The sequence below is a fragment of the Mobula hypostoma genome, chromosome 1 (assembly GCF_963921235.1).
Source record: "Mobula hypostoma chromosome 1, sMobHyp1.1, whole genome shotgun sequence".
NCBI classification, from domain to species: Eukaryota; Metazoa; Chordata; class Chondrichthyes; order Myliobatiformes; family Myliobatidae; genus Mobula; species Mobula hypostoma.
This window is the reverse complement of record NC_086097.1, coordinates 83,480,454-83,504,404: the sequence shown is the minus strand read 5'-3', so window position 1 is coordinate 83,504,404 and position 23,951 is coordinate 83,480,454. Positions and strand designations below refer to the sequence as shown.

Below are 23,951 nucleotides of genomic sequence, written 5' to 3'. Positions count from 1 at the left end.
TGCTTCTGTGCATTATTGTGGTATATGATCCAACAGTAGCATTCAGTTGATATTAGGAATGGATGGTGACTTCCTTTTGCTAGCTATTCCATATCCCACAGCAATTCATGGGATATCTGCAAAATTATATTTAAAAACTTCACCTGGAGTTTTGTACTTTTTAAAAAAATAAAATTAATTCCTATAAAACATGCACTATTTAATAACTAAAAGACAGTGGTTCAGTGACTCAGGTTAAAATCCAGGAAACCACATTGGTAAGACTATTTATTAAGAAATGGGTTCTCCAGTAATGAACAATGGAAGAGTTCAGAATTAGTTGTCAAAATAATTTTTTTGTTGTTTTTCTCTTTTGGGTTAATAGTATGGCATGTGAAGGTCAAATGCTGTCTAAGATGTGAAAGTGCCCTTGTCCTACCATTAATTAGATACCAGCATTCTAGAAGTACTGATGTAATCTAACCTGATCAATAATAGCTGGTATTTCTTCACCTGTTTGCTTTAAAATGGGCCTTTACCAACAGCAGTCCACCTCTTAAGTTCCCGTGTTCTCAATAATGAATCTTAATTGAACAGAAGCAAAAAAGCAAACCAAAAATATTCACGCAGAAAACTTTAATTACATAATGAAATTGACAGGAAATATTACATCATAGATATGGGAAAGGTAAGAAAAATGTTACTGGTTCCAAAGTGGTAAAGTTTTAAAATCATTCTCCACAAAGTACATGCACATACAAATGGAATCAAATACATAATATTAAAAAAATGATGTATGAAATAATCCAGTCCATTTCATGAATTAGGTATTAGATATTTTCACAATTGGCTTTGTTGTTTTTCAAGATGTTTTCTTAGAAACATTTGAATCTTTGGCCAAAGGTCTATCTGGGCTAATGAATGCTCTTTCATTTCTCCTCCCCATAACACAGGAAGCCCTACCAACCGATGAAAAGAAGCATAACAGAATGGAAAATAGCAGGGCTCCAGTAAGTGTCCTGCCTTTGGGTAAGTAAGAATTTCATAGTTTTCTTTTCCATTTTCCTTCAGTCGTTCGATAGCTTGCTGAGCAAAGAGTGAAGTGTTCCAATTCTTGTCATCCTCTCCAACCACAAACAAAAAATGACCTTCAGCCTTTTCTAATGGGATGATACAATCTTTATTTTCTTCATCCCTTGGGTTATTTGTTGTTTCAGAGATATCAATAAGATTTGATTCCAGAAACCTAGCTTGGTCAAATGAAATACCCAGGCCTGGAATAGTGATGTTTTTGTAATGCAAGTTACCTAAAGTGTTAGCATTACATCCACCAATACTGATAGCTGCTGTCACATGTGGTATAAACGTAGTCATTGAAAGAACCAAGTCTCCTCCCTTTGATATTCCTATTGCTCCAACTCCAGGACCTGTTACCTTAAAACAGTAATTTATGCATGTTAACAGCATCAACTTTATTATCTATACTTCTAGTAAATTATGCTAGAACAACCTTTGGGTGGAACCACTTGTACCATACAGTGGCATGCAAATGTTTGGGCACCCCGGTCAAAATTTCTATTACTGTGAATAGTTAAGTGAGTAGAAGATGAACTGATCTCCAAAAGTCATAAAGTTAAAGATGAAACATTCTTTTCAACACTTTAAGCAAGATTAGTGTATTATTTTTGTTTTGTACAGTTTTAGAGTGAAAAAAGGAAAAGAGCACCATGCAAAAGTTTGGGCACCTCAAGAGATTTGAGCTCTCAGATAACTTTTTACAAGGTCTCAGACCTTAATTAGATTGTTAGGGCTATGGCTTGTTCATAGTCATCATCAGGAAAGGCCAGGTGATGCAAATTTCAAAGCTTATAAATACCCTGACTCCTCAAACCTTGTCCCAACAATCAGCAGCTATGGGCTCCTCTAAGTAGCTGCCTAGCACTCTGAAAATTAAAATAAATGATGCCCACAAAGCAGGAGAAGGCTATAAGAAGATAGCAAAGTGTTTTCAGGTAGCTGTTTCCTCAGTTCGTAATGTAATTAAGAAATGGCAGTTAACAGTAATAGTGGAGGTCAAGTTGAGGTCTGGAAGACCAACAAAACTTTATGGGAGAACTGCTCGTAGGATTGCTAGAGAGGCAAATCAAAACCCCCATTTGACTGCAAAAGACTTTCAGGAAGATTTAGCTGACTCTGGAGTGGTGGTGCACTGTTCAACTGTGCGGCAACACCTGCACAACTATGACCTTCATGGAAGAGTCATCAGAAGAAAACCTTTCCTGCGTCCTCACCACAGAATTCAGCATCAGAAGTTTGCAAAGGAACATCTAAACAAGCCTGATGCATTTTGGAAACAAGTCCTATGGACTGATGAAGTTAAAATAGAACCTTTTGGCTGCAATGAGTAAAGGTATGTTTGGAGAAAAAAGGGTGCAGAATTTCATGAAAAGAACACCTCCACAACTATTAAGCATGGGGGTGGATCGATCAAGCTTTGGGCTTGTGTTGTAGCCAGTGGCACGGGGAACATTTCACTGGTAGAGGGAAGAATGAATTCAATTAAATACCAGCAAATTCTGGAAGCAAACATCACACCATCTATGAAAAAAGCTGAAGATGAAAAGAGGATGGCTTCTGCAACAGGATAATGATCCTAAACATATATCTAAGTTTAAAATAAGGGCCCATATATCTAAGGATAAATTAGCCTCATATAAATCCTGTATGTGATGTAAGTCATTCTGAGATAGCTTCTTTAACTCATATGTTTTGGTTATGTCCTTTCTTGAAAAAATATTGGAAAGATATCTTTGATATTATTTCAACTGTTTTAAGTATTGATTTACAACCTCACCCTATTATGGCAATTTTTGGGTTACCAATGATAGAACCAATTCATCTAACCTTTTCAGCTCGTCAGATGATTGCATTTGTTACATTAATGGCTAGAAGATCCATTTTGCTGAATTGGGAAGAGATTAATCCTCCCACCACAATTCATTGGTTCTCTCAAACTATGTTGTGTTTAAACTTAGAAAAAATTAGAAGTGTCTTTATGATCCCTCTATTCGAAAAGACTTGGAGGCTATTTATTCAACACTTCCATATGATGTAATTTGACCTTTTCCAAACCTATTCTATTACTTTCAAATATATGGAGAGAGGAGCGGAGTTGATGACACTAATGGTCCTATCTGATGTAACGTAACAGCCCACGTCTTTTTCTTTTCTTTAGTTTAGTTGATTAGTATTGTTTAGTTTTTTTGGGGGGGTATTTTGTTTTTTTTTCTTTTTCTATGCTACTTCTACATTTTTTTATCTTATTCGTATTTTGTAAGATTTTGGGAGGTTAATATCCGTGTGTTAACTGACCTTATATTTTTATATGCTAATTATTAATAATGTAATCCCAATTGTTTTGTATTATTATGTTATGGTTAACATTTTGATATCAATAAAAAGATTAGAAAAGAAAGATCCTAAACACACTTCAAAATCCACATGGCAAGCTGAAGGTTTTGCCATGGCCCTCACAGTCCCCTGACCTAAACATCATCAAAAATCTGTGGATAGACCTCAAAAGAGCAGTGAATGCAAGACGGCCCAAGAATCTAACAGAACTAGAAGCCTTTTGCAAGGAGGAATGGGCAGAAATCTCCCAAACAAAAATCGAAAGACTCTTAGCTGGCTACAGAAAGCATTTACAAGCTGCGATACTTGCCGAAGGGGGTGTTACTAAGTAATGACCATGCAGGGTGCCCAAACTTTTGCTTCAGGCCCTTTTCCTTTTTTATTTTGAAACTGTAAAAGATGGAAATAAAAAAGTAATCTTGCTTAAAATATTAAAGAAATGTTTCATCTTTAACTTTATGACTGTCGGAGATCAGTTCATCTTCTACTCACTTAACTAACTGTAGGAAATTTTGACCAGGGGTTCCCAAACTTTTGCATGCCACTGTACCTCGTCTCACCCTGCCACTTGTAAAAACTCCATTCCCTTCTCTCGATTCCTCTGTCTCCACCACATCTGCTCTCAGGATGAGGCTTTTCATTCTAGAACGAAGGAGATGTCATCCTTTTTCAAAGAAAGAGGCTTCCTTTCCTCCATCATCAATACTGCCCTCAACCGTATCTCTTCCATTTCATGCATGTCTACTCTTATCCCATCCTCCTGCCACCCTACCAGGGATAGGATTCCTCTTGTCCTCATCTACCACCCCACCAGCCTCTAGAGCAGGGGTCCCCAATCTTTTGCGCACCGCGGACCGGTTTAATACTGACAATATTCTTGTGGATTGGCCAATGGGGGCGGGGGGGGGTGGTGTTCAAGTTCAACAGTGCGTGACAGGGAATGAGGAAAGGTGCAGCTGACTCATATCGTTTGATATCGCCAAATCATATGGTTTCTGCACGGCCCAGTGGTTGGGGACCACTGCTCTAGACCAATCAGAGTACCAGCAACAAATCACATTTTCCTGGGTGGTTGTGCATACCAGGTGTCCCTGGAACAATAGCTTGGAATTATTCATCTAGGATCCCAATCTTTGCAAGATAGGTTTCAGATTGTGAAAATGATGTAAAAATGAATAAGGCGGGCAATTTTCTAATTAAAGGAAATATCCCATCCAATATGGAATTTTGGTATCCCCTTCTATTGTTCCCTCCATTCTTTCATCCCTCCCTGTTCCTTTAACTCAACTCTCCTCAAAAATTGTCCAAAATGAACAGTATTCATGAGATAGCTCAAACGTTCAGCCTTAAGTTTGAACACCTAATCGAACTCTTAGGAGGCAGCAGGGAAATTACATGCCCAGGAGTACTTCTTCCCAGTTTTCAACATCAGTAATAGTTTGCTGAAATGTGTATTTCCATCTCAGGAAAGGAGCAGAGGAGTTCCTGCTAGTTAGTTCAATTGCTGTCCAGTTATAACAAGCACTGAAATCTGAGTATTTCATTCCCCGCATTCAACATCGATATTCCCGAGATGTTTGTGAATTGGCTATTTTACCTCCCCCAGGATCTTTCTTGACATCACAAGATGGCAAGGAAAATATGCAAATTAATTGCATTCTTTTGCATTGAACAAATTGTCCTTCCCTTTTTCAAAGAATCATATTCAAAATTATTTTCTAAATGGAACATGAAGCATCTTACCTTTGAATGCTGCCTCAAGAAGTTCACAGCTTCTTCAAAGTATTCAAGATCAAGGTTGAGAAAGTGGTTTGGAAGGTCATCGAATCCAAAATATCCTAAAGCCAGCGTCAGAAATCCATGGCTTGCCAAGAGACTAGCTCTGTGTTCAACCACCCCACCGACTGACCCATACATGTCAATAACCCCTGGAAATGGACCATTGCCTGTCAAATTCAAAGATTACAGTGATTCATCATGGAAATTTACAATGTAATTAAGACTCTGTACATCATGGATTACACACGAAACGTTGAATAGGTATAAATGGGGCTTACTTAGGATAGCTAGCGGTGACAAGTGAGAAACTACAGGTATCAGTATTTAGGTCCTAGCTATTCACAAAATATATAATTTTGGCACTGGAACTAGAATCAGGGTCATAGAATAATACAGCATGGAAATAGGCCTTTAGTCCAACTGGTCCACCTGCCCAAGATTCCCATTTAAGCTTGTCCCCTTTGCCCACATTCCTTTAAACCTGATCTATCCATGTACCTGTCCTAGTACTTTCTAAATGTTGTTCATATACCTGCCTCATCATTGAGAAGAGATAAGAGGCAGAAGTGGGGAATAGAAGAGGGAAAGGGGAAGGAAAAAGAAAAAATTACTGGAAGGAGAAATTGATGTTCATGCCATCAGGTTGGATGGAGATTACCTAGATGGAATACCAGATTTTGCTCCTTCACCCTGAGAGTGGCCTTATCATGACAAAAGAGGCGGCCATGGACTGACAGTTTGGAATAGGAGTGCCCTTTCTCCTCACCTGCCTATCCCCTCCCCCGGTACCCCTTCTTCTTTCTCCCATGGTTCACTCCCCTATCCTATCATATTCCTCCTTTACCTTTCCTACCTACCTGACTTCACTTATCATCTTCTAGCTTGTCCTCCTTTACCTCCCCCCACCCACCACTTTTTATTCTGGTGTCTTCCCTCTTCCTCTTCAGTCCTGATGAAGGGTCTCAGCCCAAAACATTGACTGTTTATTATTCATTTCCATAGATGCTGCCTGACCTGCTGAGTTCCTCCAGCATTCTGTGTTGCTCTGGATTTCCAGCTTTTGCAGAACCCCTTGTGTTTATGATTTGGTACTCCAAAGGCTTGCTAGAGCATGGGAAGAGGAGGTGAAAGAAATAAGAAAGCCTAAAGAGAATGGTAAGATTGATTCTGTTTGGTAGGTGTAAATTCTATCCCAGTCTGGAATAAAGAAGAGGGGGATTACAAGTGGGGGGAGTAAAACCAAAGATTCCCCGCTCAATTATGCACTCCTAAGGCAAGGAGAAGAGATCAGCCCCAGGAAACCCAAGGTAGATGAAAAATTAGAATTGTGGGAAACAAGGTCATTTTGCTAGGGCATGTAGGACACCCCAACAGCTACCACAGGGACTCGGGCCAGGATGTCCCACAATTGCATCTGGTCAGCCTTTCAGGATGGCCTCAATATGTCAAGAGCGCCGGAGGGAGTAGTCAAAACGTGTCACTTCATCAATTTTTAATTTAATGGGAATTGGAAGGTGCCAGAGTTTTCGTTGATTTATAGACAATAGATGCAGGAGTAGGCCATTCGGCCCTTCGAGCCAACACTGCCATTCACTGTGATCATGGCTGATCATCCACAATCAGTATCCAGTTCCTGCCTTATCCCCATAACCTTTGATTCCACTATCTTTAAGAGCTCTATCCATCTCTTTTCTGAAAGCATCCAGAGACTTGGCCTCCACAGACTTCTGGGGCAGAGCATTCCATATATCCACCACTCTCTGGGTGAAAAAGTTTTTCCTCAACTCCATTGTAAATGGCCTACCCCTAATTCTTAAACTGTGGCCTCTGGTTCTGGACTCACCCATTAGCGAGAACATGCTTCCTGCCTCCAGCGTGTCCAATCCCTTAATAATCTTATGTTTCAATAAGATCTCCTCTCAGCCTTCTAAATTCCAGAGTATACAAGCCTAGTTGCTCCAATCTTTCGACCTATGACAGTCCCGCCATCCCGGGAATTAACCTTGTGAACCTATGCTGCACTCCCTCAATAGCAAGAATGTCCTTCCTCAAATTTGGAGACCAAAACTGCACACAGTACTCCAGGTGTGGTCTCACCAGGGCCCTGTACAGCTGCAGAAGGACCTCTTTGCTCTTATACTCAATTCCCCTTGTTATGAAGGCCAGCATGCCATTAGCTTTCTTCACTGCCTGCTGTACTTGCATGCTTGCTTTCAGTGACTGATGTACAAGAACATCTAGATCTCGTTGTGCTTCCCCTTTTCCTAACTTGACTCCATTTAGGTAATAATCTGCCTTCCCGTTCTTACCACCAAAGTGGATAACCTCACATTTATCCACATTAAACTGCATCTGCCCACTCACCCAGCCTGTCCAAGTCACCCTGCATTCTCATAACATCCTCCTCACATTTCACACTGCCACCCAGCTTTGTGTCATCGGCAAATTTGCTAATGTCACTTTTAATTCCCTCATCTAAATCATTAATATATATTGTAAATAGCTGCGGTCCCAGCACTGAACCCTGCGGTACCCCACTGGTCACCGCCTGCCATTCTGAAAGGGACCTGTTAATCGCTACTCTTTGCTTTCTGTCAGCCAGCCAATTTTCAATCCATGTCAGTACTCTGCCCCCAATACCACGTGCCCTAATTTTGCCCACTAATCTCCTATGTGGGACTTTATCAAAGGCTTTCTGAAAGTCCAGGTACACTACATCCACTGGCTCTCCCTTGTCCATTTTCATAGTTACATCCTCAAAAAATTCCAGAAGATTAGTCAAGCACAATGTTCCCTTCATAAATCCATGCGGACTCGGACCAATCCTGTTACTACTATCTAGATGTGTCGTAATTTCATCTTTTATAATTGACTCCAGCATCTTTCCCAGCACCGACGTCAGGCTAACTGGTCTATAATTCCGTTTTCTCTCTTCCTCCCTTCTTGAAGAGAGGGACAACATTAGCCACCCTCCAATCCACAGGAACTGATCCTGAATCTATAGAACATTGGAAAATGATTACCAATCCGTCCATGATTTCTAAAGCCACCTCCTTAAGTACCCTGGGATGCAGACTATCAGGTCCTGGGGACTTAACAGCCTTCAGACCCAACAGCCTATCCAACACCATTTCCTGCCTAATATAGATTTCCTTCAATTCATCTATTACCCTAGGTCCTTTGGCCACTATTACATCTGGGAAATTGTTTGTGTCTTCCCTAGTGAAGACAGATCCAAAGTACCTGTTCAACTCGTCTGCCATTTCCTTGTTCCCCATAATAAATTCATCTGCTTCTGTCTTCAAAGGCCTAATTTTGGTCTTAACTATTTTTTTCATTTTCACATACCTAAAGAAGCTTTTACTATCCTCCTTTATATTCTTGGCTAGTTTACCTTCATACCTCATTTTTTCTCCGTGTATTGCCTTTTTAGTTACCTTCTGTTGCTCTTTAAAAGTTTCCCTATCCTCCGGCTTCCCACTTGTCTTTGCTATGTTGTACTTCTTCTCTTTTATTTTTATACTGTCCATTACTTCCCTTGTCAGTCACGGCCTCCCCTTACTCCCCTTAGGATCTTTCTTCCTCTTTGGAACGAACTGATCCTGCACCTTCCACATTATTCCAGAAACATTTGCCATTGCTGTTCCACTGTCATCCCTGCTAGGGTATTGTTCCATTGAACTTTGGACAGCTCCTCCCCCATAGCACCATAGTTCCCTTTGTTCAATCCCCTTTGGGGATATTAATTTTTTTGTTTCTGCATGATCATTTCTTCCGGCATTCTTTTGCACTGAAGCTTCAAGGATCGAGAAGGATTTCCTTGAGACATCCATCCCAGCTAAAGAAGTTATACCTACTCCTAATGTAGAGGGTACTGGGACAGGGAAAAGGTGGCATGAGGGAAAGGCCAGGCCAACACTATAAAGTTGCAAGGGGAGGGACATGATTAATAATTCAGTGAGTCTGGATGTATATGGTATGATAGCATCTTCCTCCACACAGTTGAGAAAGACAAAGCCCAAAGGGACAAATGCCAGCTGATGGACAGAACTGTAATGTGTCCACCTATGGAAGGAAATAAACAGTTGACATTTCAGGCTGAAAACTTTCACCGGTCCTGATAATGGGTATCAGCCCACTTGTGTGTGTTGCTCAAGATTTCCAGCATTAGCATAATCTCGTGTTATAAATCCATACCATTTTCCTGAATGAATATTCACGGGTGGTTTCTTGATAGATACCGACTTAAATTTGCATGATAGAAGCCTAATGCATCAGTACAGTTACATACGGGGGGGGGGGGTTAATACTACATAGTAACCTTTACTTAAGCACAGGGTATGCGGTCCAGATGTTTAAATGGACCGAAGGCTATGCTGACTTAAAGGTGAATTATATCACTGATGAGTGGCGCTTTTTTTTTTGCAGAGTAGCAACCTTTGAGATAGGTGAGGTGGTCAGCATTCTTTAGCAGTTTAATGGCTGCCCAGGTTTATGTTCAGATTGTAGAGCTGTACTTTACCTCCCTCTTGAATAACAGGTATATATCTGAATCCAGGAATGCATAACATTTCTGAGATATTATCAAACTAATGAACACACCTTTTGTTGGAAAGCTAGGAAACTCCTTATTGATACCAAAGGCAGCCCATAGCTCATGAATGTTCTATGGCTTCTGAAGACTGGGAAATTAGCTCAGAAATTGGTAAATTGGTTTATTATTGTCACACATACCAAGGTAGATTGGAAAACTTTGTTTTGCATATTTCCATCGAGATCGAGGGATCAGATCAGTACATTGAGGTAGTATGAAAGAAAATAACAAAATGCAAGATGAAGCGTTACCATTACAGAGAAAGTGCAGTGCAGGTAGCCAATAAGGTGCAAGGTCATACAAGGTAGACTGTGAGCCTCAATAAAAGTCTTATTGTGCTATGGAACCGTTAAGTCTTATAACAGTGGGGTAGCTGTTGTCTTTGAGCCTGGGGGTATGTGCTTTCAGGCTTTTGTATCTTTTCCCCAATGGGAGTGGGGAGAACAGAGAATGTCCAGATTGTATGGAGTCTTTGATTATGTTGGCTGCCTTATCGAGACAGGGAGAAGTGTCTTATGTACTGAGTCCATAGGGTAGAGGCTGGTTTCTGTGATGTGCTGAGAGGTGACAACTCTCTGCGGTTTTTGGTAGTCTTGAGCAGAGCACTTGCCGTACAGAGCTGTGATGCATCCTGATAGGATGCGTTCTGTTGTGCAGTGATAAAGGATTAAGGATCAAAGGGAATATGTTACACTTCTTTAGTCTCTTCTGAGGAAGTAGGGGTGCTGGTGTACTTTCTTAGCCATGGCATCTACGTGGTTCGACCAGGACAGGCTATTGGTGACAATCACTTCTATGAACTTGAAAGTTTCAACCTTCTTGACATCAGAGCCATTGATGTAAGCAGGAGCAATTGCACCCTCCACCTTCCTGTAGCGTATCACCAGCTCTTTTGTTTTGTTGACATTGAGGGAAATGTTGTTGTCATGACACCAGGTTCTTTATGTTTTTAAAACATTGCCTTTATGGTGCTCTTGAGAACTTTAGCACTGATCACCTTATTGCAATGCTTTGCTGATGCTAAGACTTTGGGGCAAGGTTGAATACAGGTGGATTATGCAGTGATCAGTTTAGCAGTCATCAGTGCTGTTGCAATTTGGCTGATGTAAATGTCTTTGCAACCCCTCGTCCAGACAATGACACAATCTAATAGATGCCAATGCTTGGACAAAGGGGAGGGGTTGCATATTATCTTTGTGCACCAGGAATTGTACAAGAAGGGCTTAGAGGGTAAAGATGGATTCAGAGCTAAGGAGCCTGCATCTGTGTTGTATTGCTTCATGACTCTATGTTCTTGATTTAATATGTCACAACCAAGCTCCAAGCCCTTTTTATCCCCCAAAAGGAAAACTCTGTTGGGGTTAGTCACCCTTAAAACCTACTTGCGAATTTACAAATACTGGAGGAACTCAGCAGGTCAGGCAGCATCTATGGAGCGGAATAAACAGTCTCAGTTTCAGGCTAAGAGCCTTCATCAGGACTGGAAAGGAAGGGGAAGAAGCCACAATAAGGTGAGTAGAGGTGAAGGAGCACCGCTCAGTTGAGTGCATGGTCAGAGCAGCAGCAGAGATCACAAAGGGGAGAAGTGAGCATCTGCAGAATCTTGTGTTTATGATTTGCTGCTCCACTGCAAAGTCTCTTCGAGAAACGCCTACTCTAAAGAAGTTTAAATCTTCTCTTCAATGGGAGTTCAGTGAAACCCTCTCACTGTTCTCCCTCTTTGATTTCTGCTGCTTTCCAACTCTTCTACCACATGCTCACCCAGACTCTACGCCTTTCCCTCCCCCGACCTTATTCTGACTTCTTCCCCTTTGCTTTTCGGTCCTGATGAAGGCCCTCAGCCCTAAACCTCGTTTGTTTATTCATTTCCATTGATGCTGCCTGGCCTTCTGAGTTCCTCCAGCATTTTTCTCTGGATTTTCAGTATCTGCAGAACTGTGCTTACTTACTGCTGCTGGCATTTAGGGCAGCAATGAAGCTCCTCCATCTCTGTCTGTCCTTGGCCATTTTTCCTATTGCGCCCCAGGTATGGTTCGGGGTCCTCATTTCTACAACACCAAAATGACTTTGGTCTCCCATGTTTCCTCCGCCCTTCATGGGCCCAATAAAGTGCTATCTTGATGATGGAGGTGACCCCTCTTCACATCATGTGCCCAATCCATCCCCAAATGTTTCCTCATGATGATTGTAGCTATGTCCTCTAGGTGACACTGAAGGACTAGTGCATGCTTGGAGATCTTTCTTGGCCAGAAAATATGGAGGATCTTCTGGAGTTTCATGGTATGGAATGACGGTGGCTTGGTAAGGTTGCTTTGTCATCTGACACATACAAGAGTCTGCACAGAGCACCTTGGTATGGATACTGTACTTGGTTGATCCCCATACATTGCTCATAGATCTGAAGACATTTCTAACTTTGCTGAATTTGCACTGGATGTTGTCCTTGGTCCCACTAGGTGAATCTGTTGGAGATGGGCAAGTCAGTGCCGTATGCCTTAATGGGAGGAGGAGACTCTACATTGAGGGTCGTGGTTTCAGTTAGGAGAGTGAGTCCAACCTGTCCAAAGGTGCACAGGCACTGAGTTTTCTCTTGCACATGCAAGTGTGTATGTGGTAATAATATGAGATCATCTGCAAAGTCAAGGTCTTCTAAAGTAGACAATAGAGTTCACCTAATGCCTCTCTGCTATCTTTCGTTGTTTGTCTCATAACCAGGTTAAACAATATTGCTGACATCCCACAGCTATACCTGATACCTGACTTGACTTCAGAGCTCAGATTATAGTCCCCAGCTGTGCAGGTGAAATTAGCATAGAAACTCTGGATAAGTTGGAAGGAATCCCATATGATCTGAAAATTTGCCAAAGGGTCTCCACGTGGATGTTGAAGTCCACAAAATTCACACAGTTGTTTTTGCCAATCTGTGCACTGTTCTATGATGTTACGCAACGTGAAAATCTGATTGACATAGCCTCTGTTCTTCCTGAAGCCAGCATGGTCAATGACTTTGGTGAGAATCTTGCTGGGCACTGATAAAAGTGTGACGCCATGGCAGTTGTTACAATCATTTAGCACTGCTTTCCTGAGGATCCTAACAGTAACTCCCTTTGTCCAGTTCTCGGGTACTTGTCCCCATTCCCAGATTACAGTAAACAGTGGCTGCAGGATTGCTGCTGCAACTTCTGTTTCAGCTTTGAACAGTCTGATGTTCAAATTGTCATGTTGTGGAGCTTTGCTGTTGTTTAATGATTTAATCACAGCAACAATCTCTTCTTTCATGGTGGATCTATATGCTGATGTTGAGGTCCTCTGCTGACTCTCATCTGATAGTGGCCTATTCAGTAATTCTCTGAAATACTCTGTCCCTCGTGCTTTTTGCTCTTCCTCAGTTGTCAAAAGCAGACCATTCTTATCTTTCACGGGATAACTGGATCTGGCCAGGAACTTTCTGCATACCCATTCTGAAATCCCTGATCTCCTTGACTGGCTGCTGCTTTGGCCTCCTCTGCAAGGTCTTTCATTTAGACCCTCTCATCCTTTCTTAAAAGCCTGTTCACCTTCTTGTTAGCTTCGGTGCGTGCTGGTTGAAATTTCACCATAATTCATATTGACTTTGCATCTAACACTTGCTTCTTAATTTTCCATCTTTCTTCTAAGGTTGTCCATGTTTCCTTTTGTATCCATTCTCTGTTCTTCTTTCCACCCCTATCCTAGACAAGCCTCACTGATCTCCTTGAAGACTGAGGCAATCTATATGGATCTTGTCTACCAACACATCCTCATCAAGATTGTGCATGACCTGAAATCTATACTGAAATCTTGTACTTATGACTTGTTAATTACACCTTGCTAGAACATAGAACGGTACAACACAGGAACAGGCCCTTCAGATCATGAGATCTGTGCTGACCACAATGTCAAATTAAGCTAATCCTGCCTGTCTGTACATGGTCTATATCCCTCTAGTCCGTGTTCATGTGTCTATCTGAATGCTTATTAAATGTTGTTACTGTATCTGCTTTCACCACCTCTCCTGGCCGCCCACCCATTGTCTACAATTTCCTCTGCAAAATGAAAAATAGTCTCATAAATCTTTAAACACTTCTGCTCTCACCTCAAAGCTATATGTTAAAGTCAGGTAGGGTCAATCAGTTTCTCTTTAGGATATGGAGTAGGAATTTGATGCCCACCTAAGCTTCATCTGAAGCTTTTGGAGAAGGAACATATGCACCATGGCCAGAATGTGTTCATTCCATATTGGAATGATCTGGTATTCACCCATTTCACAGGAAGTAGCTGAGATGCCAGATGAACTTAATTGGGCTGAAGTTCACTCCGTAAATTGTGTATTCCTTTTCTGATTTGTCCCTCCAGAAGATATACCCCTTGCCCTCCTCCTCATTGTGCTCCTTCAGCTGAAACATTTTATTTCCTGAGCTATGATAGCCAAGCAGCATTCAGGTTGTGATTGCCCATGAAGTGCACTGGCATTCCAGCTCTGAAATCTATATTGTGGTGTGGAAGTTGTCTGCATGTGAATTCTTTTAGCATGGTTAGCCACTGCATACCAGCTACCACATAGCTTCACAGAATTAGTTTCATAGAAGAACAAGGCAACTGGAGATTAGGCTCTGCCCGATGGTAATTAATGCTGTGAGTAAAATTGTACTATTATACAAAAGGTATGATTAATGTGCTATGGTGTAGCTACAAAACGGTTAACAATGACACTGAAATCTTAATCTCCTCAGTAATTTTCAATTCCCTGGCTCTGAATGCCTCATTTTCACCCTGGATGTTCACTTCTATACCCCATCAAGAAAGGTTCAAAGCTCTGTGCTTTCTTAACAAAAGAACCAAATAATTCCCCTCTACTAGCACCCTCCTCTGTCTAGCAGAACTAGTTCTCGGCCTCAACAATTTTTTCTTCAGCTCCTCCCACATTTTCTAGACTCGAGGTGTAGTCATGAGCACCTGCGTAGCTATGCCTGCATAGAACAGTCCACGTTTGAAGACTTCTCTGGTCATACTCCCCAACTCTTCCTCCCCTACATTGTCAACCGCATTAGTGCTTCTCCATGCACCTATGCTGAGCTTGTCAATTTCATCAATTTTGCCTCTAACATCCACCCTGCCCTTAAATTCACTTGGTCCATTTCCTCCCTCCCCTTTCTCAGTCTCTGTGTTTCCATTGCTGGAGACAAACTGTCAACTGACATCTTTTATAAATCTACCGATTCCCATGGGTACTTTTACTACTTCATCTTCTGAAAAAACACCATCTCCCTTTCTCAGTTCCTACGCCTCCACTGCACCTGTTCCCAGGATACGGCTTTTCTTTCTAGGACAGATGTCCTCTTTCTTCAAAGGACGGGGTTTTCCTTCCTCTATTATTGATACTGCCCATATCTGCATCTCCTCCATTTCCCAAACATCCCCGCTCACCCATCCTTCCCGCTGCCTCAACAGTGATCCTGTCCTTACCTATCACCCATGAGCCTCTGCATCCAGCACATCATCCTTTGAAACTTCTGTCATCGCCAAAGGGATCCCACCACTAAACATACCTTTACCTTCCCTCCTCCTCTCCCCCCCCCCCGGCTTTCTGCAAGGATCGCTCCCTCCGTAATCCCCTAGTCCATTTATCCCTCCCAACTAATCATCCTCCTGGCACTTAGCCCTGCAAGTGACCCAAGTGCTACACCTACCCATTCACCTCCTCCCTTCCCTCACCTCCATTCAAGGCCCCAAACAGTCTCTCTAGATGATGTAACACTTCACCTGCAAATCTGCTAGGATTGTCTATTGTTTCTGGTGCTCCCACTGAGACCTCCTCTATACTGGCAAGGTCTGTCATAAATTGGGGGACTGTTCGTCAAGTGCCTCTGCTCCATCTGCCTAAAGCGGAACTTCCCGTTGGCCAAACATATTAATTCCGATTCCCATTCTGACACAATGGTGCACAGCCTCCTCTCTTGCCACGATGAAGCCATTCTCAGGGTGAGGAAGTAACACTTTATATTCTGTCTGGGTAACCTGATGGCATGAACACTGATTTCACCTTTTGGTAGAAATTTCCCTCGTCGTCCCCTCTTCTATTCACCCCCTCCTTTCACCTACCCATCACTCCCCCCCCCCAGCTTCCCTCCTCATTCCCTTTCTCCTATGGCCCACTCTCCTCTCCGATCAATTTCTTTGCTCTTCAGCCCTTTACCTTTCCTACCCATGTGGCTTACCTACCACCTTCTAGCCCACCTCCTTCCCCTCCCCCCACCTTTTTATTCTGGCATCTTCCCCCTTCCTTTTCAGTCCTGAAAGTGTCTCACCCCAAAACGTCAACTGCTTATTCATTCCCACAGATGCTGCCTGTGTTCCTCCCATATCTTCTGTGCGTTGTACTGAAATCTATAGATTGCTTGGTTTCAATGGTCCACTTGAAACTAAAAGCTCTTAAAAAGTTATATTTACATTGTATAAGGATGTACTTTGAAACATGAAAGTACATTTTGGGCAGCATGGTGGCATAGCGGTTAGCATTACGCTATTATAGTGCCATTGACCTGAGTTCAATTCAGCTGCTGTTTGTACTTTCTCTCGTGATCATGTGGATTTCCATGGGTGTTCCTGGGCATGTGGGTTCTCTGGGCCAGGAGGGCCTATTACCCTACTGTATCTCTACACAAATAATCAACATGACGGAAAATTGTTAATGTAATACACTACTTTGATAGCAGTTGAAACAAGCTTACGTGAAAAGCAATGCATTGACTAAGTGCTTGTGTCTTTTTTAATGAAGATCATTCGAGAAATATTACTGCCAAAGGCAGTCCGATGAAAATCTTCAAAATTGCAGGAGGTATTTAGTCAGGAACAACAGTCTATCCCTACAATTAAACTCCAGATCAGAATGTGGCAGGTTTTCAATGTACTTACACAAGCGTTCAATGCCTGATCATGTCAAAGGAGATTTTAACATTTAGTACCTTTTGGGTGGCTATTGAGATCATACCCGTTCCCACACTGTGTTAATTGCAAGTATGGAGGAAGAACTACAAAACTTAATTGATATAGTTGTTGAAGGAAGTACAAAAATGGGTCTATCTATCAATCGCAAAAAGACAGGATGTATGGTGATATCCAAAAAGAAGGAGAATCCTATCTGCAGCCTAAAAATAAACAGGGAAGACATAAAACAAGAACAGAACTTTTGCTACTTAGGAAGTTGGGTGACATCAGATGGCAGGTGCGACATGGACATCAAAAGAAGAATAGGGATGGCTAAAGACACCTTTACGAGAATGAATACTGACCAACACTAAACTAGGCATGACAACCCGCCTCAGAGTACTGAAATGTTACGTTTATCCAGTTATGTTATATGGATCAGAATGTTGGACAATATCTAGTAACATGAGGAAATGAATTGAAGCAGCAGAGATGTGGTTTTTGAGGAGGATGCAAAGAATATCATGGATGAAACGAATATCTAAAGAGGATGTCATGAACAGAGCAAGCACAAAAAGAGAAATAATGTATGAGATCATGAAGAGGCAATGTAACTTTATTGGACATGTGATTAGGAGAGGAGTTAGAATGCACAGTAATTCTGGGAAAGATTGAAGGGAAGAAAGCAAAAGGAAGGCAAAGACAAATGACAGCAGCCAGAGAACTGGAAATGAATACCAATGAATTGATCCACTTGACCCGAAACAGGAGTCAGTGGGCCATGGCAGTCAAAGCTCAATCCGGGCATGGCACCTGATGACGATGACGATAAGCATCAGGTTCTTGAATCAACCAGTGTAACCCAAATCGTACCTCAGCAATGGAACACTCTGGGCCACCTCTTGTACTTCACTTGACTTGTCACTGATTGTGATTTATTTTTGCAATAAAGTCTTGGTTTGCACGATCTTTATTTTCTTTTTACTGTGCTATATAATATGTTTAACTTATGTATAATTTATCTGTTTGTTGTGTAAACCTATGTAATGCTGCTGTAAACAAGTTTTTCATTGTACCTGTACCTCAGCATACTTGTGCACATGACAATAAACTTAACTTGAACAGCAAAAAGAGTCTGTCAAAGATTAACAAAAAGAACTAGAGTGTGACATAAAGTTTGCTAAAAATGTAAAAAGCAGATAAAAGTTTTTTTCCACATTTTTTAAAAGAAAAGTATTAACAAAGTGAATTTTAGGCCATAGAAAGTGTGTCCGGGGATTTAATAATACAATATAGTAAAATGACGGATGAATTAAATAGGTAATTTTAGTTTGAGGATAAAGGGGAAGCCTTTTAGGACCGAGATTAGGAAAAACTTCTTCACACAGAGAATGGTGAATCTGTGGAATTCTCTGCCACAGGAAACAGTTGAGGCCAATTCATTGGCTATATTTAAGAGGGAGTTAGATATGGCCCTTGTGGCTAAAGGGATCAGGGGGTATGGAGGAAAGACTGGTACAGCCATGATTGTACTGAATGATGCCGCAGGCTCGAAGGGCCAAATGGCCTACTCCTGCACCTATTTTCTATGTTTAGTTGATACCACATTCCAGAAATAATGATAAATTGGGAATTAAGAGGAAGAACTCAGGAAATTGTAATCATCAGAGAGTCAATACTGAGTATTTTGAGCATACAGAGCTACAGGTTGTCAACTTCCTAAGTCCTGATGAACATTATCATTGAATCTCAAAGAAAATTATGATCTTCCAAAATTTCACACATTTGGGGAAATCTCCAATAGTTTTGAATATTGCAAAAAAACTCCTTTATTCAAAAAGTCAGCAAGTAGAAAAACATGGACTATTTTTCTTTAACATGTATCAAACAAAAGCTATTACAGGCATTAGAGTAGCATGGGGCACTTCGAAAATAATTAGATAAAGTCAAGATGGTTTTGAGAAAGAGAAATCATATTTGACCACTTTATTTTAGTTCTTTGGAGAAGTAATAAGTGCTTTAGATAAAGTAAACAGTCGATATTTAGAAGGCATTGATAAACTACATGGCAGTCAAAGCTCAATCTGGGCACGGCACCTGATGATGATAATGATGACAACGACCCATTCCAACCTGAGTAACCCAAAGCCTGTATCTTCCTGACCAAGGGTCTCAGCCCGAAACATCGACTGTACCTCTTCCTATATATAGATGCTGCCTGGCCTGCTGCGTTCACCAGCAACTTTTATGTGTGTTGCTTGAAATTCCAGCATCTGCAGATTCCCTCGTGTTTGCCTGTACCTTCCAAAGCTTTCTGCAGACTGAACTACTGGCTACGGCAACCTATCTAATACATTGTTATTGTTTCAAACTGTGCAATATTACTTTAGGAAAAAAACTTTTATAAAGCCAAAAATGTTCTACGTTTAGTGCAAGGTAAACACACACAATAAATTGGCTCAATTACATACATACAAGTGCCATTCTTACCAGGTGGGACAAAGAGTACCCCGCGGATCCTGCCCTTTCTCACTGGGATCCTGGTCACCCCTTCACTCATGAACCAGCGCTCATTGACACAGGCGGCCAGTGGGAGCCCCTGGGGATCGCCGCTGTGCCCATCAAACACTTCGATGCGGACCCGCAGCGGCGAAGTGGCCACATCTTTCTTCACCAGACGCTTTAACGGAGTGGCTGGCGTGAGCGACCAGAAGAGGCCCATGGGCTCGGTGCCCGTGTAGGAGCCGCCCAGGGACGGCGAGCGGCACAGTTCCAGCTCGCCCCGCTTATCCGCCTGGTAGAAAGCCACCGAACTGAAAGTTACGTCCTTCTCATCAGTGAGGGAGGCCTTCAGGGTGACCTGTTGCAGGGCCGACAGACCACTCACCCGTAGCCGCACCGGCTCATCGAAGAGGCATTTGGCGCCCGGTTCCAGCCACGCACTCGCAGACATGCCGGCCCAGCGACACGGGCTGCAGCCAGGGATCCGCAGGAACCGCACAGCTAAACTCACTGCTGCAATAAACATCCTGCCGGTAGTCAAGTAAAGGCCAGCGTACTGCGCATGACGGACCTGACAACGGGATTGCGAATACTGTAGTACTGCGGCCAAAGGTGGGAAAATCTGTCACTGGGAAACCGGGGGCCCAAGTCCACTGCATGGAAAACCATGAAATTAAAAATAAAAAAAAACTGTCCCTCTGAATATACCTCTTGCCCACCCTCTGGGTCCCCCCCCACCTTGTCTTTCTTCCCGGACCTCCTGTCCCATGATCCTCTCGTATCCCTTTTGCCTATCACCTGTCCAGCTCTCGGCTCTATCCCTCCCCCTCCTGTCTTCTCCTATCATTTTGGATCTCACCCTCCCCCTCCAGCTTTCAAATCCCTTACTCACTCTTCCTTCAGTTAGTCCTGACGAAGGGTCTCGGCCTGAAACGTCGACTGCGCCTCTTCCTACAGATGCTGCCTGGCCTGCTGCGTTCACCAGCAACTTTGATGTGTGTTGCTTGAATTTCCAGCATCTGCAGAATTCCTGTTGTTTGCGTTTGAAATTAAAAAAAAAACACCTGCAACACTCAGCAACACACACAAAATGAGGGAGGAATTCAGCCCAAAATGTCGACAGTACTCTTAAATGCTGCGGGCCTGCTCAGTTCCTCCTCCATTTTGTGTGTGTTGCTTGGGTTTCCAGCATCTGCAGCTTTTCTCTTGTTTGTGATTGAAACACGCGGCAAGTCAGGTAGCAACTGCGGAAGGTGGAAACAGAACCTGCGTTTCAGATTTTAAAAATCTTTCATCAGAATAGTAAATGTCATTGCAAGGACATTTCTACCCATCCTGCTGAACGTTTTCTGCCTGAAACATCAACTATTTATTCCTTTCCATAATTCCTCCATCATTTTGTGTATGTTACTCTGGGTTTCCAGTGTAGTGTACAGATCTATTTCTGTTAGTGCAATGACTCCCCCCTTAGCATTAATTATTGACTGATAACTTATCCATGTGCATTGATCTATTGTTCTCTCTGCAAAGTGAATATACAAGTTAACTTCTCCAGGTGTGTGCCTTTATTTATTTGATTTGATGCACTTCTCGCTGTTGTAGTCGTCAGGGACACTGGAGGTCACCTTGCCTTCCCACGTCCCACAGGAGGAGCATTTCACTATCCTGCCTGGCATCTCTACTGTTCCTAGCTGAGCAAATATAAAGAAGAGATGGGAAAAAAGCTTGAGCTTTCTTCCCTTTACTTTTGTTGACTGAAGCCTCTCTTTGCTGAAACCTTGAAGAGCTAAAGCCAGAAGATTGATGAAGTTTTAAGGGTATTTGGGGATGTAAGAAATGATTCTTGAACTCTTGTACATAACGGGTTAAATTAAGTGCCAACTTATGTGTGCTCTGTTCTGAACAGGGTCCAATTACTGTTTGTCCTTCGCTGTGGAATCTGTCTGCAACTTGTTTTGATTAACTCTCAGATGTTCTCTTGAGCAGCGGTCCCCAGCCACCAGACCGCGACGAAGCAATATGAGTCAGCTGCACCTTTCCTCATTCCCTGTCATTCACTGCTGGACTTGAACATATGGTTGCCAACTGTCCCGTATTTGCCAGGACATATCGTATATTGGGCTAAATTGGTTTGTCCCATACAGGACCGCCCTTGTCCCGTATTTCCCCCACTAAGGTAGAGTGTACCTATGAAACCTTTCGTGCCGAAATGGCGTGAAGCAAAGAAGCAATTACCATTAATTTATATGGGAAAAATTTTTGAGCGTTCCCAGACCCAAAAATAACCTACCAAATAACACATAAAACCGAAAATAACACTAACATATAGTAAAAGCAGGAATGTTATGATAAATATACAGCTTATATAAAGTAGAAATAATGTATGTACAATATAGTCGGGAAGATTAGGCCAAAACTGGTTTGTGGGAAAAAACTGGCATGTACGCGCATGCGCGCGTCACATATGCGCACGTTACGCATGCGCACACAGGTGCCCGTGCAAGGCTTCATGGTAATGGTAGTCTTCTTTGGGGTAAATACAAGTGTCCCAGGATTTGATTGCTAATTTTGTTCCTTATTTGGGAGTGAGAAAGTTGGCAACCCTAACTGTGAAAGTCATGTTGAGGTGAGTTTAACCCTACTTGAACACCCCACCCCCACAGGTTGGCCGGTCCGCAAGAATATTGTCAATATTAAACTGGTCCGCGGTGCCAAAAAGTATGGGGACCCCTGCTCTTGAGAACGACATGGGGGCTGAATTCATACAGGTTACATACATCACTGATCTAAGTTCTCTCCTTTGTTTAGGGAAAACTCATTGATAAGGCAAGAATCTGTCTGTAATTAAAACCGTGATTTAGTGGACTCTCTTATCTAAGTAATTAAGTTTTGCTCTAACTGACTTGGCTGGAATATCTGTTGAACTAATTGCTCTTTGTATCGCTAGCTGTGTAAATTGTGTTTCTGAATGTTAGACAGAGGCCCGATACGAGCCCCCAGGGAGAGAAGGAATTCTGTCCCTCTAGGTGTTTTGGCTCTGGAGCCTCTCGCCGGCTGAGCTCGAACAAATAAACTGGTAAAAAGAAAAAAGTAAAGAATGGCGTGGTGTGGTTATTGGTCCGGCGAATTTAAGTTTACAAGATCACCACTCAGACAACAGGTACCACATGCCTTTGCCTTCCTTTAATTTGCTCTTACTAATCAATCCCAAATGTCAATTGGTTGCTGGTCAAAGCTCTTTTTTGCTCCTCTGACCCGCTGTTGCCTTTTATCCTTGGTCAGTGGACCTCATTGAATTCCCTTCCCCTCCAAACATCTGATGGTCCAATTGGTTGCTGATCAAAGCTCTTTTTCATAGGAGAATGAGCATCAAATCATTGTCAGCTGGTTCACTGAAGCAAAAAGGAGATGTAGCTTAAATCAATATCTGTTGAACAAAGATCCCATACCAACTGTTTGCATTCTGCAGCACTTCTCCCTGTCAATAAAGGTTCACAGGGAAACCCTGTAAAAGAAGGACCACATTGTCAGTCTTGGGTGCCACCACTCTGTGAAGGCAGGCGTGGATGGTGAGATTGAACTATTATTATTATTAAATTATTAATAAATGCAAAATTACTACAAAAAACATAGATATTCTTTAAAACAGACCGAAAGGGTGTAGGCTGAAGCTACAGCTTATTACGCCTACCCCTCTTACTTATACAACAACATATTTGGCGTCAATCATCACATCAAAAAAAATTTCATGATCTTTTAACACAAAATCCAATTCCAAGTATCATTTATTTACATTATTCCCATTCCTTTTAAATCATGTATTTTATATTTGTTCATTAAATTATTTTTAATTAATTTTTTAAACTTAAGTGTGGTGCATGCTTTTAAATTCTCACTACAACTGTTCCATAGATTCATCCCTCTGACTGAAATACAATGATTTTTTACATTTTTCTGATCCTTTGGTTTTGAAATGTACATGTTCCTCTCAAATCATGTTGACTTTCTCTCATTTTAAACAACCTTTGGATACTTTGTTGTAGCTGTCCATTTTAAACTTTATGCATAATTTGTATTATTTTAAAATCTACGAAATCACTGAATTTTAATGTATTTAGTTGAATAAATAGTGGATTGGTTGGCTCATAATAACTTGTCTTATTTACAATTCATATGCCTTTCTTTTGGAGTAGAAAAATTGAGTTTGTAATTGTTTTGTGTGTATTTTCCCATACCTCTACACAGTAAGTCATGTATGGGACTATATGTGAACAGTATAGTGTATACAAAGATTCCTGATTTAAGAAATCTTGTGCTTTGTACAGTATTGCAATACATTTTGATATTTTTGCTTTGACATAATTTATATGTGGTTTCCAGTTTAATTTATTATCTATTACCACTCCTAAAAATTTTGTTTCAGATACCTTATCAATTTCAACATCATTTATTCTAAGCATACTATATGATCTCACCTGTGTAACAAAGTTCTTATATACTGAGGAAAACAATGTTTGGTGTCGAGACATAAAACCCAGCAAAAAAAAACTTATAATATATCAGGCAGCCTTTGTCTATGTGATTCTGAGACTTGGAATAAGGGGTTGAAAGACCTGACTTACAGAAATTCAACTTTACACATAATCTCCCTGACTCAACTCTCAGGTACTCTATTCGAATCTCCTCAAACTGGTAACTTGGTTTATTATTATCATATGTTATGAGGTACAGTGGAGAAACT

At 41.7% G+C, this 23,951-nt stretch overlaps 1 protein-coding gene across 1 annotated transcript; it reads right to left on the bottom strand.

Annotated features, from left to right (window-relative positions):
* Positions 1 to 607: 607 nt before the first annotated feature.
* Positions 608 to 19,964, bottom strand: LOC134348449 (acyl-coenzyme A thioesterase 1-like). Its single transcript, XM_063051862.1, has 3 exons — positions 19,199 to 19,964; positions 5,134 to 5,336; positions 608 to 1,413 (listed from the first exon to the last, which is right to left on the bottom strand). Exons 1-3 carry the CDS (start codon positions 19,734 to 19,736, stop codon positions 820 to 822), a joined length of 1,335 nt encoding a protein of 444 aa, XP_062907932.1. The 5' UTR covers positions 19,737 to 19,964; the 3' UTR covers positions 608 to 819.
* Positions 19,965 to 23,951: the final 3,987 nt, after the last annotated feature.

Coding starts and splice junctions, on each gene's coding strand:
- LOC134348449 (XM_063051862.1), bottom strand. CDS start 19,736: ATGTTTATTGCAGCAGTGAGTTTAGCTGTGCGGTTCCTGCGGATCCCT. Junction 5,337..19,198: donor GGTACTCTTTGTCCCACCTG/GTAAGAATGGCA, acceptor TGAATTTGACAG/GCAATGGTCCATTTCCAGGG. Junction 1,414..5,133: donor TCTTGAGGCAGCATTCAAAG/GTAAGATGCTTC, acceptor TACTGTTTTAAG/GTAACAGGTCCTGGAGTTGG.